The sequence below is a fragment of the Oncorhynchus tshawytscha genome, linkage group LG19, assembly GCF_018296145.1.
Source record: "Oncorhynchus tshawytscha isolate Ot180627B linkage group LG19, Otsh_v2.0, whole genome shotgun sequence".
Classification (NCBI taxonomy): Eukaryota; Metazoa; Chordata; class Actinopteri; order Salmoniformes; family Salmonidae; genus Oncorhynchus; species Oncorhynchus tshawytscha.
Window position 1 is genome coordinate 50,351,847 of NC_056447.1, and position 15,144 is coordinate 50,366,990.

At 42.1% G+C, this 15,144-nt stretch overlaps 1 protein-coding gene across 10 annotated transcripts in view; it reads left to right on the forward strand.

Annotated features, from left to right (window-relative positions):
* The window catches only part of LOC112218919 (CUGBP Elav-like family member 2), a 53,733-nt gene that overhangs the window by 11,268 nt on the left and 27,321 nt on the right, over window positions 1-15,144 (forward strand). For all 10 annotated transcript variants that reach the window (XR_006079392.1, XR_006079396.1, XR_006079397.1 and 7 more), the window contains exon 2: window positions 10,926-11,116. Coding sequence is in view for 2 of the 10 variants with exons in the window: in XM_042301824.1 (XP_042157758.1) it covers window positions 10,926-11,116 (191 nt within the window). In the remaining 8 variants the exon portion in view is untranslated. The remainder of the gene's footprint in view (window positions 1-10,925; window positions 11,117-15,144) is intronic.

Below are 15,144 nucleotides of genomic sequence, written 5' to 3' on the forward strand. Positions count from 1 at the left end.
CATCAATTTACAGAAATACTCATAAACATTGAACTTCTCCTTAATGCAACCGCTGTGTCAGATTTCAAAAAAGCTTTATGGAGAAAGCACACCATGCAAAAATCTGAGTACAGTGCTCGGAGACCAAAACGAGCCACACAGATACCTGCCATGTTGTGGAGTCAACAGAAGTCAGAAATAGCATTATAAAGATTCACTTATCTTTGATCTTCATCAGAAGGTACTCCCAGGAATCCCAGTTCCACAATAAATGTTTGTTTTGTTCGATAAAGTCCATTTATGTCCAAATACCTCCCTTTTTGTTCACGTTTAGTTCACAAATCCAAATTCACGAAGCGCAGGCCAGACAAAAAAAAATCCATTACAGTTCGTAGAAACATGTCAAACGATGTATAGAATCAATCTTTAGGATGCTTTTAACATAAATATTCTATAATGTTTCAAAATTCCTTTGTCTTTAGAAAGGAAAAGGAATGCAGCTAACTCTCACGGGTTCGCGCGAGACTGAGCTCATGGCATTCTGCCAGACCTCTTACTCAATCAGCTCTTGTTCTCTCCTCCTTCACCGTAGAAGCCTCAAACAAGGTTCTAAAGACTGTTGACATCCAGTGGAAGCCTTCGAAAGCAATATGACCCCATAGACGCTGTATATTGGATAGGCAAAGACTTGAAAACCCACCAACCCCAGATTTCCCACTTCCTGGTTGGATTTTTCTCATGTTTTTGCCTGCCATATGAGTTCTGTTAATAAACTCACAGACATCATTCAAACAGTTTTAGAAACTTCAGAGTGTTTTCTGTCCGAATCTACTAATAATATGCACAGCTTAGCTTCTGGTTAGCTTCAGCTTAGCATTCATGTTAGCAGGTAATATTATTTAAGGAAATTGTCACTTCTCTTGCGTTCATTGCACACGGAGTCGGGGTATATGCAGCAGTTTCGGCTGCCTGGCTCGTTGCAAACTAATTTGCCAGAATTTTACATAATTATGACAACATTGAAGGTTGTGCAATGTAACAGCAATATTTAGACTTAGGGTTGCCACCCGTTTGATTAAAATACAGAACGGTTCTGTATTTCACTGAAAGAAGAAACGTTTTGTTTTCGAGATGGTTTCCGGATTTGACCATATTAATGGCCAAAGGCTTGGATTTCTGAATTTATTATAGTTAAGTGTATGATTTGATCGAGCAGTCTGACTGAGCGGTGGTAGGCAGCAGCAGGCTCATAAGCATTCATTCAAACTTGACTGTGTTGCCAGCAGCAATGTTTGAATCACTGCTCTGTTTATGACTTCAAGCCTTTCAACTCCAGAGATTAGGCTGGCAATACTAATGTGCCTATTAGAACATCCAATAGTCAAAGGTCTATGAAATACAAATGGTATAGATAGAAATAGTCGCCGCGTCATCATAACTATAACCTAAAACTTTTTAATTGGGAGTATTGAACCACCAGCTTTCATATGTTCTCATGTTCTGAGCAAGTAACTTAAACGGTAGCTTTTTTTTTTACATGGCACATATTGCGCTTTTACGTTCTTCTCCAACACTTTTTTTTGCATTTCAACCAAATTGAGCATGTTTCTTTATTTATTTGAGACTGAATAGATTTTTATTTATGTATTTTATTAAGTGTTCATTCAGTGTTGTAATAGTCATTATTCCAAACTTTATATAATCGGTATCTGTTTTTGGTTCTCCAATCGCTATCTCCGTTGAAAAATCATAATCGGTTGACCTCTAATTCCAGGTGACTACCTCATGAAGCTGGTTGACAGAATGCCAAGTGTGTGCAAACCTGTCAAGGCAAAGGGTGGCTACTCTGAACAATAAAATGTATTTTGATTTGTTTAACAATTGGTTACTATATGATTCTGTGATATTTTATAGTTTTGATGTCTTCACTTACTCTACAACGTAAAAATAAAGAGACCCTTGAATGAGTAGGTATCTACTTTTGACTGGTACTGTATGTAGCCACATTATCTTCACTCATTGTATTTATTACTTTATTTCTATTTTCTTTCTCCATTGTTGGGAAGGGCCTGTGCGTAAGCATTTTACTTAGTCTACACCTGTTTACAAAGCATGTGACAAAATGTTTTTGAGCTGGCTGTCTGTTGATCTTGTCAAAGTGTGGCCCCTTGGCATGGAGTCCTGGGGCTGACGGTGGTGGCCAGCTGTTCTCATAGTGTGTGTGTTCAAGAGGGAGAAAGGGAGCCGTGCAGACAGATGTTGACGGCTGAGAGGACTCCATTCTGGCTTATCACCTGTTCTGCTGCTGGTGTGATGTTGGATATGCACCCCGTATCGCGGTTAAATTAAAAAAATAAAAGTTGTCTACTCTGGTCCAAAACCAGTTTGGCTGAAGATGTAGATCTAGATCAAACTGCATATGCTGTGGCCTACATCGACTTCAAACCGCTCTCCTGAGTTTTGTATGCTTAATTTAAAATTTTTGTCTGGAAAAATATGGTTGGTGGTGTCGTCCTGGCCCTAGCTGGTACTCTATAGAGCACGGGGACAGGAAATAGAGCCTACTTTCACATTACATGCTCCGTGTTAGATTTGGAAATGGAAAACATTGAGACAGGAAGGTGTCTTGGATTCGACCCGTGCCAAAGTAAATCAAAAAATCCCGTTTGTATGGAAGTTGGAACATCCCATATGGCACACACACACACAAGTGGCACGTTATGATATAGGAAGCTAAGCCTTGCTAATAAAATCTTGAGGATTGCAATGGCATGAACTTGATCTACCAGGTGACCATAGACTCATGGTACACAGCACATGGGATGAGTTGTCAAAGTTGAGTGGAATCGGCTGCCAGGCCAAAGTTGTTTATGATTGGGTGTACACAATGAAAAATGTTTTCCAATGGAAAGTGAAAATAAGAATTTCTTATTGGACAAGCCCAGGTAGTCCATTCCCTTCCTGTTTGTCTTTTTTTTTTTAAATTTTTAATTTTTTTTATACAGCTCAGTGTAGCCCCTCACTATTTCAGGCATTTGTGTTGGATAGGTTTCAGGAACCAGGGAAGTGTGTAGGCAGGTTGACCTCTCCCTGTTGGACAGTGGCCTAAGTGGAGCAGAAAGCTGCTAGCTAGCTAGCTAGCTGGTGACACTTTCAAGAAGCGCTGGAAGGAGCGCATAACTGTTAGGGATGCAGGATATATCTGTGAACATATCGGAGTCTGACGATATTAACCAAAAATGCCAACTGTATCGTCCTGATGTCTAGTTTGCCGCTGACGCTAAAAACCCGGATGTCAAAGCTACCGTGCATACCTATATAACGTAGGTACAGGACGTAATGACGCCACACAAAATTTTGCGCTACACGTGCCACACAGCATTCCTAACCTAGCCCACAATGTCTGCTGTGTGGATTGAGCAGTCAAGTTGGGCAGTCATTTGAAAGAGTTGTCTCGCTGAAATTATCTTAAAGGGGAAATCCATTAAAGCCAAAATAATAGAATTCGTTGCCCTTGACAATCAACCATTCTCCGTCGTGGGTGATGTTGGCTTTCGCCGACTTGCCGAGCACCGGTACACACTACCAAGTGCTCTATTTTTCGGATATTGCCCTACCGGAGTTACACAGTAATAGAGTCACTGCTATTAGCTTCACAACATGCATACTATGGAGCAACAGTTGGTGTCTTTGTGTGTCAAAGATAGTAGCACTGTCAAAGCTGTACAAAAAAAGTCAGCAAACACTGGCCACGAATGATGTGTTTACGCTACCGCGTTGGTAATTAAGCATAATTTTCAACTTCTGGGGTAGCTAGCTTTAGATTGGTACTTAGCTAGCACCAATACAACCAGCCTGAAGCAATGTCCAGTAGAAACTGCAGTCATTTTCATTATTCTTAGCAATGATTGAGGAATCCTTGTAATTGTTATTGTTCGCCTATTGAAATTGAACTTCAGTTCATGAATATAAATAGCTAGCCAGCTAACCTTGTTGCCCAAAGCTAACGTTATAAGCAGCCAGCTAGCTATTGAGGCTCGACCGGACCGGGTTGTGAAGCTAGCCAAAATAGTGGACTTTGTGGTTAACCGTCAAAATAAAAGTATGTCATTGACAGTGATGCAAACATTAATACATAGTGTTATGCCATACTTTTTTATTTTGAACGCTAACCACAAGTCCGCTATTGTGGCTAGCTTTACATAGATGGGTCCGACCACCATTAATCAAATAAGAACGGTCTTATAAATTAGGGGTATTTTAGACGACACCTAGCTAACTATAGCTACTGAAACCGATTTATATTGTTTTGCTATGTTTTTGAGGAAGAACATTGTGTGCATCCATGAGCTAGCCAGCTTTTTTTTTAATGACCAGCACTGTAGGTGCGCTAGACAACTTGACCAGCATTATAGCATACATGCATCTTTTTTTGATACGCAAAGACCCAAACGCCGTTCCATAGAAATCCTGGTTTAGAATGAAACGACTAAACAACAAAACAGCACAGTAAGTGAAAGAAATGGGTTTTGATTATGTTTTACTGGTAATGGGGACATGCGTAAATGGCAACAAAATAACTTTTTGGTGTGTGTGACGTTTATTTAACTAGGCAAGTCTGTTAAGAATATTCTTATTTACAACGGACGATGCTGGGCCAATTGTGTGCCGCCCTATGGGACTCCCAGGAATGTTCCTCATGTGATGCAGCTTGGTTTCGAACCAGGGACTTTAGTGACACCTCTGCACCCATTCACACCCTGACGCAACTCTTAATTGGCATCCCCTCCTCCGGCCTTAATCACAGTCACCCAGGGACACTCACTTATTCATTTCATTCCATTCATTCTTTAATTTCATTCCATAACCACGGTCACCAGGGACACTCCGGTTAAGAAGCTAATGGGGTAGGTCTTGTCATCAGGCCATGGCTGCTTGTTGTTTAACATGGGGCTCTAGTCGCCGCCTGTTAACATGGGGCTCTAGTCGCCGCCTGTTAACATGGGGCTCTTCTAGTCACAGCCTGATGGGACACATCTTTCTTCATCAGGGGAAATGCAACAATGAAAATGAGGCCATATTGAGGCAGAATTGGAGTTAATGCTGGGAGGAAAACGTCTTTAATGGGGCCCTCATCGGAGCACCGATGTACTGATTATAGACCAGGACAACAGTCCTTTCAGCAGTCTGCAGCACCTTGTATGGAATTCAGACGAGATATCAGACTGAAGAATGTGTGTGTTGCGCCTTGCTGTAGTGACTCGAGGTGCAGGCTGCCCTTCCTGTGTGTCGTTGTTTAATGTAATCGTTGTGGTTTACAGCCTTGTAGTGCTGGGGCAAGACACACACACACACACACACACACACACACACACACACACACCAGAAACCAACTGCTGCTATTTCTGTGTCGCTTGTCATGTGCCTTGCTGGAGTGAGAAGTGGTGCATCATGCTCTGCTTGTGTGATCTAACCAGTCCGAGGCTGTCTCCTACTGCCAAGTGACTCCTGAGGGAAGGGAGCATCAGTTATAACCCAACGAAGGAGAGCCTCTTGTTAACATGGCTATTTATGCGAACTCCCTTTACCATAACTATGAATTGAACCAAAACATGAAGCAACGCTGCATGATATCACAGGGTGTGGATGGACCTATGAATTTTAAAACTTAATTTATTTTAAAGAATTCTTTGAATTTTTAAGGTAGTCGAGTGATCATACATTCCCAACCAAGCCTAGGAAAAGCCTTAGGCTTGTATTTCAAGTTAAACTGGTTGGTTTTAACGCTCCATTTAATTTAGGATTCATACAGAACCCAACGACGCCAGGTGACACCTTTTTGAGAAGATGGTTGACATGTAGTCTAGGGTATATAGCCTTATATTGGTGACTGGTGCTGCCTCCGCGACAGTCTCGCTATAATGGGAGCTACTAGGAAAGGTGAAGCAGCAGTGGAACTGACATGCTTCTGCGGTCAGACCCCAGCAAACGGCCGGGCATATGGTCCCGGTAAATCATGTTATTTTATGGGAAGAGCAACAGCAGGTATGCTAATTTCAGACTTGGGCCTTGGAGTCCTCTGGAGCCCAGGCGTCAGCTGTTCCCGGGTGTCTTTGGGACAGGTCACCTGCCACATCATAGGGCCGCCAGGCCTCACGTCTTTCCCTGGTCTGGGTCGTAATCATTGGGGTACAACATATGTAGCGAAACGCTTTGCAACTTAAAAGGGCACGTGGTTTTTTTCTTCCTATTGGATACTTTGGAGACTTCTGTTAAAAAAAAAAAAAATTGAATATCACCTTCTCTCCCCCCTTTACTTGGAGAGTGCCCTCAAGTGACTAATCACGAAGTTTCCTCCAAGGAATTATTAAACAATCAGAATGGGGGACAGACCCATGTTTTTAAATATCACTTAGCATTTACAGTGCCTCAAGTATTCATACTGCTAGATTTATTCCACGTTTTTGTTAGACTGATTTCAAAATGGATCAAATGTATTTTTTTCTTCTCACTCATCTACACACAATACCCCATAATGATAAAGGGTAAACTTTTTTTTTTTTTTTTTAATTTTTAGCAAATATATGAAATTAAATGCAGATCTAATTGACATAAGCATTCACAACTATCTGCTATGACACTCCAAATTGTGCTCAGGTGCATCCAATTTCCCTTTGATCATCCTTGATGTCAATACAATTTGATTGGTGTCCACCTGTTGCCAATTCAATAGTTTGAACATGATTTAGAAATGTACCTCTGTCTATCTATATAAAAGGTCCCCACAGTTGACAGTGCATGTCAAAGCAGAAACTATAAACTGCAAATCCTTGATGCAAACCTGCTGCAGAGCACAAACAAGCTAAGAATGAGGGTGAAGTTACATTGCAGCAGGACAATGACCCCCAGAATACAGTCAAAGCAACCTGGGAATGGCTAAAGATTTAGAATCTGGATGTCCCTTTGAGTGACCCAGCCAAAGCCCAGACTTAAATCCCAATGGAAATCTAACTGACTTGTCTAGTTAAATAAAAAAATTGGTTTGAGGTCGGGTTACTACATGATTCCATATGTCTTCACTATTCTACAATGTAGAACATTGTAAAAAAATAAAGAAACCCTGGAATCAGGTGTCAACATTTCACTGTTATTGTATGTAAATAAGATGTATGTCATTAATATTTTTTTTTAATACATTATCAAAAATGTCTAAACCTGTTTTTGCTTTGTCATTATGGGGTATGATTAGAGGGTATGTGTAGATTGCTGAGAATTGTTTTATCCATTTTAGAATAAAGCAGTAACGTAACAATGTCGAAGGGTCTGAGTACTTTCCTAATGCCTTCTGAACCCATACATGTACAGTGCAAGTCACTCGGTAAAATGGCGTCAAGCTGTCTGGTTACTAGATAATGGTGTCACACGACACAATGCCCGCTGGTTTAGTTAGACGTAGCGTTAAGTGGGAGGATTACAAAGCGTCCTTCTGACTCACTGAAGGCCCATTGTTATCGTAGAGGGTAGCTGTGAAGTGTTCTCTCCAGCATCTGAACAATATGCGCTTGTTTCCCCTGCTGCTGTGCTGGGGATGGCATAGAAAAATAATTTGTAGAATGGAACCTGCCATCATAGTAGGTTGACTTGGAATGGGGGTATGTCCATTCTAAGAATTCTATGTCTATGGAACGCTAGTAGGTTACTCCCTGTTCCATCGCCAACCCAACCAATGCCTGAGGAGTGACATGGTGATGGTTTACAGGCAACAGTCCTCTGCTTACTGAACTCTGTTTTTAGAGGGTAAAACATTATGTATGGAAATACAAAATGATTTTTTAGTTTTTTTGGACAAGTTCAGTCCTTCCTGTGTTTCAGCCTGCTATCTTTCAATTTGTGCTGACTGACCCTACTGTGCTGGGCCCTTCCTGCTCAGAAGATTCTGTGTAGCTAGCTGTCGGGATGGGTGGCGGGTGTAGTGAAGTCGCCCCATGACTTTGTGGACTGTAAAGCGTCTTCTTATGCTTCCAATTCCAGTCGTGTGTTAAAAAAAATGTATATATATATTATATTTTTGTAGCTGTGTATAGCTGCTTGGATGAGTTGACTCCAGTAGGATGGTTTGTGCCTCTATTTTTCCCACCCTAAAATGAGTGTGATTTAGTTAACAAGTGTTGGATTTGGGTGTTTTCTAAGAGGTGGATTTCCAAAGAAAGAGTCGCTAAGGGACTTGTCAGTAAGCATGTCGTTTAGGTCGTCCCTTGGTGTGTCGGCCGAGCGTTTGGGCTCTGTGTGTAAGAGATGGATGGCTCGTGTCCAAAGGTCTGTATACTTACCCTCTATCATTTTAATTTTAGCCTAGTCATCTTAACCCTGTTTTCCTCGGGCCCTCTGCTTACTATCCCATTAGAATTAATCGGTGTGTGTCGCCAGCTTGCTATCCACTAGGAGTCCCTCTGCTCATCTGGCACTCATCTGACACACACACACACACACACACACACAGACACACACACACACGTGTTTTCTTCAAGCTCACGTGTGCTCTACTGTGAGTGAACAATAACTTCTCGTTGGCATTACCTGTACCTAGGAGACTGTAGGGCAGGGATCAACTAGATTCAGCCACGGGCCGATCATTTTTATTTTATTTTTCATTGTTTTTCTGAACTGGATGGTCAGCGGCGAGGGGGCTGCAAATTTGACTGCAAGAAGCCTAGAAAGACTGAAACAGTCATTTCAAATCTAGCTTCCATCTTGTGTACGATAACCTGTCTCGTGAGAATACTTGAACAGATTTCTTTAATTAAATCACTTTGAGGTGATTTCCATTTTTTTTTTTTTTTTTTTTGCCATGGGCCTCCAGTTGGGGAACCCTGCTGTAGGGCCATAATCACAATGAACTCCCTTCCCTCCCAGCTAAATGTAGGACCAGAGTCCTGGCCCTCTTCCAGCCTGGCTGAGTCAGGAAGGCTATGGTCAGAGATTGTGAGATGCTGCCCCCTCAGCTTCCCAGTCTAGCTCAGTGGAGGCATGTGCTGAGAGAGGCTTCTGCTGTGTTGTAGTGGACTGTGTGATACTGGTACGCTCACAACGTGGTCTCTGCGTCCTAGTTGGGGGTCTGTGAGGTATGCTCCTGTGCTGTGTAGAGTCCTGAGCTTAATCAGTCCCAAGTCTAGCCTTAACTTAATCACCCTGAGAATGCTGATCTCCTCTCAGGGCCCATCGAGCTGCCTTGCGTTGGCGCTGACCCACCCTGAGAGAAGAGCGGAGGGGGGAGGGGGGTGGTGTGTCTGTGTGGCTTGTGTTACCGTCTCGCTGAATTGTTTAACAGTGCAAGTTGAAGTACTATTTCATTGGATGGTAAAAGGAATCTAGGAACCGACTAGAATGCTAAAGGTTAAAACAAGGATTAAAAGTACAAACTATTAGCTCAATATTAAACACACACTCTCCACTTCATCCTTGTGACTAGCCACTCAAATTAATACACCAGTTTCCAATCAACTCCAAGTGGTGGGAGGGGCCAATAATTAGGCTACCTCGGTCATTAGCCAATGACTGAAAAATGGGACCCGTCAAGAAACACTAACACGTTAGCATACATTCAATGATTAACGATGGGTCTTGTCCAGTCATTTTGAAGAGGATGTGTGATTATTTTTCATCAGCGTCTACTTTTATTTCCTGTCAGCCAGACTTGTTAGTTATGTGCTCTAAAATGTATGTTAACCTCTAGTGACACCCCATCCCGTGAGCAGGACCGTTGTCATCTGACACTAATTAGCATAACGCAACGGACATAAATCTTCCTAGAAAAATCTTCCTATTCATGAAAATCACAAGTGAAATATATTGGAACACAGCTTAGCCTTTTGTTAATCACCCTGTCATCTCAGATTTTCAAAATATGCTTTACAGCCAAAGCTAGACAAGCATTTGTGTAAGTTTATCATAGCCTAGCATAGCATTATGCCTTGCTAGCAGCAGGCAACCTTGTCACAAATCAGAAAAGCAATCAAATTAAAACTTTTACCTTTTGAACTTCGGATGTTTTCACTCATGAGACTCCCGGGTAGATAGCCAAAGTTTATTTTTCTCCCAAATATTATTTTTGTAGGCAAAATAGCTCCATTTGTACGTCACGTTTGGCTGAGAAATCGACCGGAAATTGCGGTCACGACAACGCTGACAAAATATTCCAAATTAGCTCCATAATATCGACAGAAACATGGCAAACGTTGTTTAGAATCAATCCTCAAGGTGTTTTTCAAATATCTATTCAATAATATATGCACCGGCACAATTGGTTTCTCAGTAGAAGCGATTGGAATAATTAATGGCTACCTCTGTACTTTATGTGAGATTATCTCCGGGAGCATCATGTGACCACTTGCGCAATGTAGCCCCCTACGGGTATTCTTCAACATAAATGCGTAAAACTACGTCACAATGCTGTAGACACCTTGAGGAATACGTTGAAAGTGTAAGCTGGTTCATAGCACATTCACAGCTCAATGGGGACTCATTGGCACGCAGCGCTTTCAAAATATGGGGCACTTCCGGATTGGATATTTCTCAAGCTTTCGACTGCAACATCAGTTCTGTTATACTCAGACAAAATCTTTACAGTTTTGGAAACGTTAGAAAACACTATCCAAAGCTGTCAATATATGCATATTCTAGCATCTTGTCCTGACAAAATATCCCATTTAAAACGGGAACGTTTTTCCCCCAAAAATGAAAATACTGCCCCTAGAGTCACAACAGGTTTAAAATAAAAAATAAACATGGTACAGATGTGACAAACTATCGCTAGGGAGCAATTGTTCTGCTAATACTGCAGCACAAATTAACTGCTTTAGTGCCAGGCAACTGTACCAGCCTGGTGGACCCAAAAGTATGTTTCAGGTTCTGGTACAGTCTAATAATCTCTCACCTCTCCCCCACAGCAACGGCAGCAAGATGAACGGTTCCATTGAGAACCTGGAAACACCTGACCATGACTCCATCAAGATGTTTGTTGGCCAGATACCTCGCTCCTGGACAGAAACCGAGCTCAAGGAGCTGTTTGAGCCCTACGGCGCCGTGCACCAGATCAACATCCTCCGAGATCGCACCGCCACACCCCCCCAGAGCAAAGGTAAGGGGGAGACGGGCACAGAGTGAACACACACACACACACACACACTGCAGACACACACACTGCACCCAGACACCCGCAGAGCAAATAATCCATTTAAAATATCTCTAATGAAGCCCTTTCTATACCAGCATAAATACCTTTACTATAGCCCAGGCCCTAGAGGCCAAAGAGGACTGAAACACAGACAGAAAGACAAGGTGCCAACGCCATTCATTGTCAAGTGTTGACGGCAAATACCTCTGAGCCAGGCTCTGCAAGCTGTTTGTGCACACAGTTGTCTATTACTTAAAATACAGCATTCGGTTCTAATGTATTATTACGGGTTAAATACCAACCCTCTTTACACTTGTGCATTATGGGAAAACATAGTCTTTCCCTCTGGTGAGAGGGAGAGATTATTTTCCATTTTTAAAGACTATCACCTTCTAAGAGTGCCTGAGTTGAGCCGTTTCGTTTAGCCTCGCAATTAGACAAGACGGCGATGTGGAAGCCTGTAGTTGTTGTTGTTGTTGTTATTATTATTATTTAAAAAAATAAAATAACTAAATTATATTACACCGTTACATAACACCTAACAAAAACATAACACCTAACAATACAGCACCTTTCAACCATATATCAGTGGAATATTAAATGGCAAACTACTGATAATGATACATAAAATAGAACGCCCATTACACATCTGTTCTAACTTAAGCCCCTAGCTTCTCACCCGCACGTCCGGGCCCTTATATATAATTCAGAAAGTGTTTCCATATCATACAACATTTCGCTATCATTGATTCATAAGATGCAGTCTCTGCCATTTAAAGCCAATCCGCTCTCTTCCAGTTATGTAGTACAAGTCTAGCTGCAGTAAGAAAACCCGCTGAGGCAAGACCAAACTCTTATTTTGCTCATACGTGGTGGTTATAATAGATTAATCCTCTGTGGGGACACAGCTGTGGGGACTTTGGGATAGGCTGTGCCACCCATTCTTCAAGCTTTTTAAGAACCTCCTTCCAGAAAGCAAGCACAATGGGACATCCCCATATAGCATGCAGAAAGGTACCTACTTCACCCTTGCATTTCCAGCATGAAGTATTTAGCAACAAACCCATTTTATCCGAGGTCCAGTAGTATCTGAACAATCTAATGTATAAATGTATCCCTGGTACACCACCCTACATTGGAGAAACATATTTTTCCATACATTTGATATACTGAAGAATATACGTAACTGTCTTATGATTTATATTATCTTGTTTGATATTGTAAATTTAAGATCCATCTGCCAAATCAACCTTAAATTCTCAGTTCCCATGTTGTGCGTGACTCTTTTTATAAAATACTGTAGCTGACTGTGATATTTCTTCAGGTCCTGATAGGATATAAGCACTATAATTCTGCAATGTTTGGTTGTATTAGAGAGTGTCTTAAATCATTTTCCACACACAGTCTGTGCCGGTATTTTGTTTTCATGCTAGTGAGGGCCGAGAATCCACTCGCATAGGTACGTGGTTGCAGCGTGTCTTAACAGCGTGATTTACCAAGGCAGGACACTCTGAGCGCAGCCCTATCCAGAAATCTGGCAGTGGCTTCTGATTTAAATTCAATTTTAATAGAATCGCTTGTTGCAACTTCGATGAGGCTCTCTTGTTCAGAGATCGGTAAAAGGACTGGAGGCAGGGCGTGAAAGGGAGAACAAATCCAGTTTGTTGTCCGTTTCGGGAAAGTACCTGTGTAATTGCTCACTACGGTGCTTTGCTATATCACATTTGACTTTGTCCGTAAGCTTGTTCATTTGCACACACAAATCATACAATGATGGAAAGACCTGTGTGTTGTCCTTGTTAATGCAGACAAAAAAAGAGCTCCAGCTTCTTAATCACAGCCTCAATTTTGTCCCGCACGTTGTATACAGTTGCGGAGAGTCCCTGTAATCCTAGATTCAGATCTTTCAGGAGAGGAAAAACACATCACCCAGATAGGCCAGTCATGTGAGAAACTTGTCAGACAAGTGAAAATTATGGTCATTAAAGAGAACTTTAAGCTCGTCTCTCAAGTAAAAAAAATGGGACAATACTTTGCCCCTTAATAACCATCGCACTTCTGTATGTTGTAAAAGCGTTACATGGTCGCTGCCCATATCATTTGCATAATGCAGAAAATACATAAGAGTTCTGGGGCCTTGCTTTAACAAAGTTAACCATTTTCCACTGTAGTGTCCAAGACGTCTTTCAAGCTGTCAGGCATTCCCTTGGCAGCTAGAGCCTCTCGGGTGGATGCTGCAGTGTAACCAAGTGGTATCAGGAGCAACTGCTTGCACACGCGTTACCGCTCCACTATATCTCCCGGTCATGGCTTTTGCGCCTCCAGTACAGATACCAACACATGTTGACCACAAGTCCATTTGACGTCACAAAGCTGTCCAGTACTTAAAATATCCTCTGACTTCGTCCTGGTTTGCAGAAGAGGATGTCTTCCTTAATTGACCCCCCCCCCCATAAACATAATGGACATATACCAGGAGCTGTGCCAGGCCCCCCACATCGGACTCATCCAGCTGTAACTCATAGAATTCACTGGCTTGTATGTGAAGCAGTAATTGTTTCAAAACGTCTTCTGCCATGCCACTGATGCGTCGTGAAACAGTGTTGTTTGATGAAGAAATTGTCTGTATAGTTTTTTTTGGGGGGGGGGGCTTTTCCCCCAGCATTGTCCCAGCCATGTCTGCAGCAGCAGGAAGAATTAAGTCCTCCACAATAGTATGGGGCTTGCCTGTCCTAGCCACTCGGTAGCTCGCCGTATAAGACCCTTGTAGCCCCTTATTAATGGTATCTGTTGCTTTTATACATGTCTTACTAAAGTCTTTATTCTCGCTCAAACTCCTGTGGCTTATTTTTCTGCAAGAGTAATGGTTCATGTGATTGGATGTTAATTATTATTTGACGGTGCTATTTCAAATATAAAGCCCTGTTGGGAAGTATAAATGTTTGAAAATGTGAAGCACATTTTTATTTGGCGTACCCTCACCACCATTGTGCGTACCCCTGGGGGGAATACCTGCCCTAGTGCATGCAGGCATTATCTAAGCCATTCCTCCCAGATAAATTAATGTTTTCCTATGTCAACTGATGGGTTGTGCCATATGGAAGAATATTTTTTGTTTATACCGGGAAATTCCAAGCGTCTGGGGCGGCAGGTAGCAGCCTAGTGGTTAGAGCCTTGGGCCAGTAACCGAAAGGTTACTGGATTGAATCCCTGAGCTGGCAGTTAATCCACTGTTCCTAGGCCGTCATTGTAAATAAGCATTTCTTCTTAACTGACTTGCCTAGTTAACTAAAAAGAAATTATGAATGTTAACCCATACCTCTCAAATGTTGTAGGATTGGGTTAGCCTCTTCAGTTGGCTGTCTCTGAAAATGTTTTTTGTGTGTTTAAGGTCTCAATAGGCTTAAACGAGGCTGTGAGACCTCTCAATCGGAGTCCATCCCCAAATGGGAATCATAATTTCCACCGGGTCTTGCCAATTGAAATACTTCAAATGATATGTTGTCTGGTTCTACGTTGGGTGATGCTAGTCCTCCTTTATCCCTTGGAGCATGTCACTTTAAAAAAACAGCTTATCAAATGTATTTATTTAGCCCTTACATCAGCTGATGGCTCAAAATACTGTACAGAAACCCCAAACAGCAAGCAATGCAGGTGTAAAAGCACGGTGGCTAGGAAAAACTCCCTAGAAAGGCCAAAACCTAGGAAGAAACCTAGAGAGGAACCAGGCTGAGGGGTGGCCAGTCCTCTTCTGGCTGTGCAAAGGTGGAGATTATAACAGAACATGGCCAAAGATGTTCAAATGTTCATAAATGACCAGCATGGTCAAATAGTAATAATCACAGTAGTTGTCGAGGGTGCAGCAAATCAGCACCTCAGGAGTAAATGTCAGTTGGCTTTTCATAGCCGATCATTAAGAGTCTAGAGACACCAGGAGCGGTAGAGATAGAGTTGAAAACAGCAGGTCTGGGACAGGTAGCACATCCGGTGAA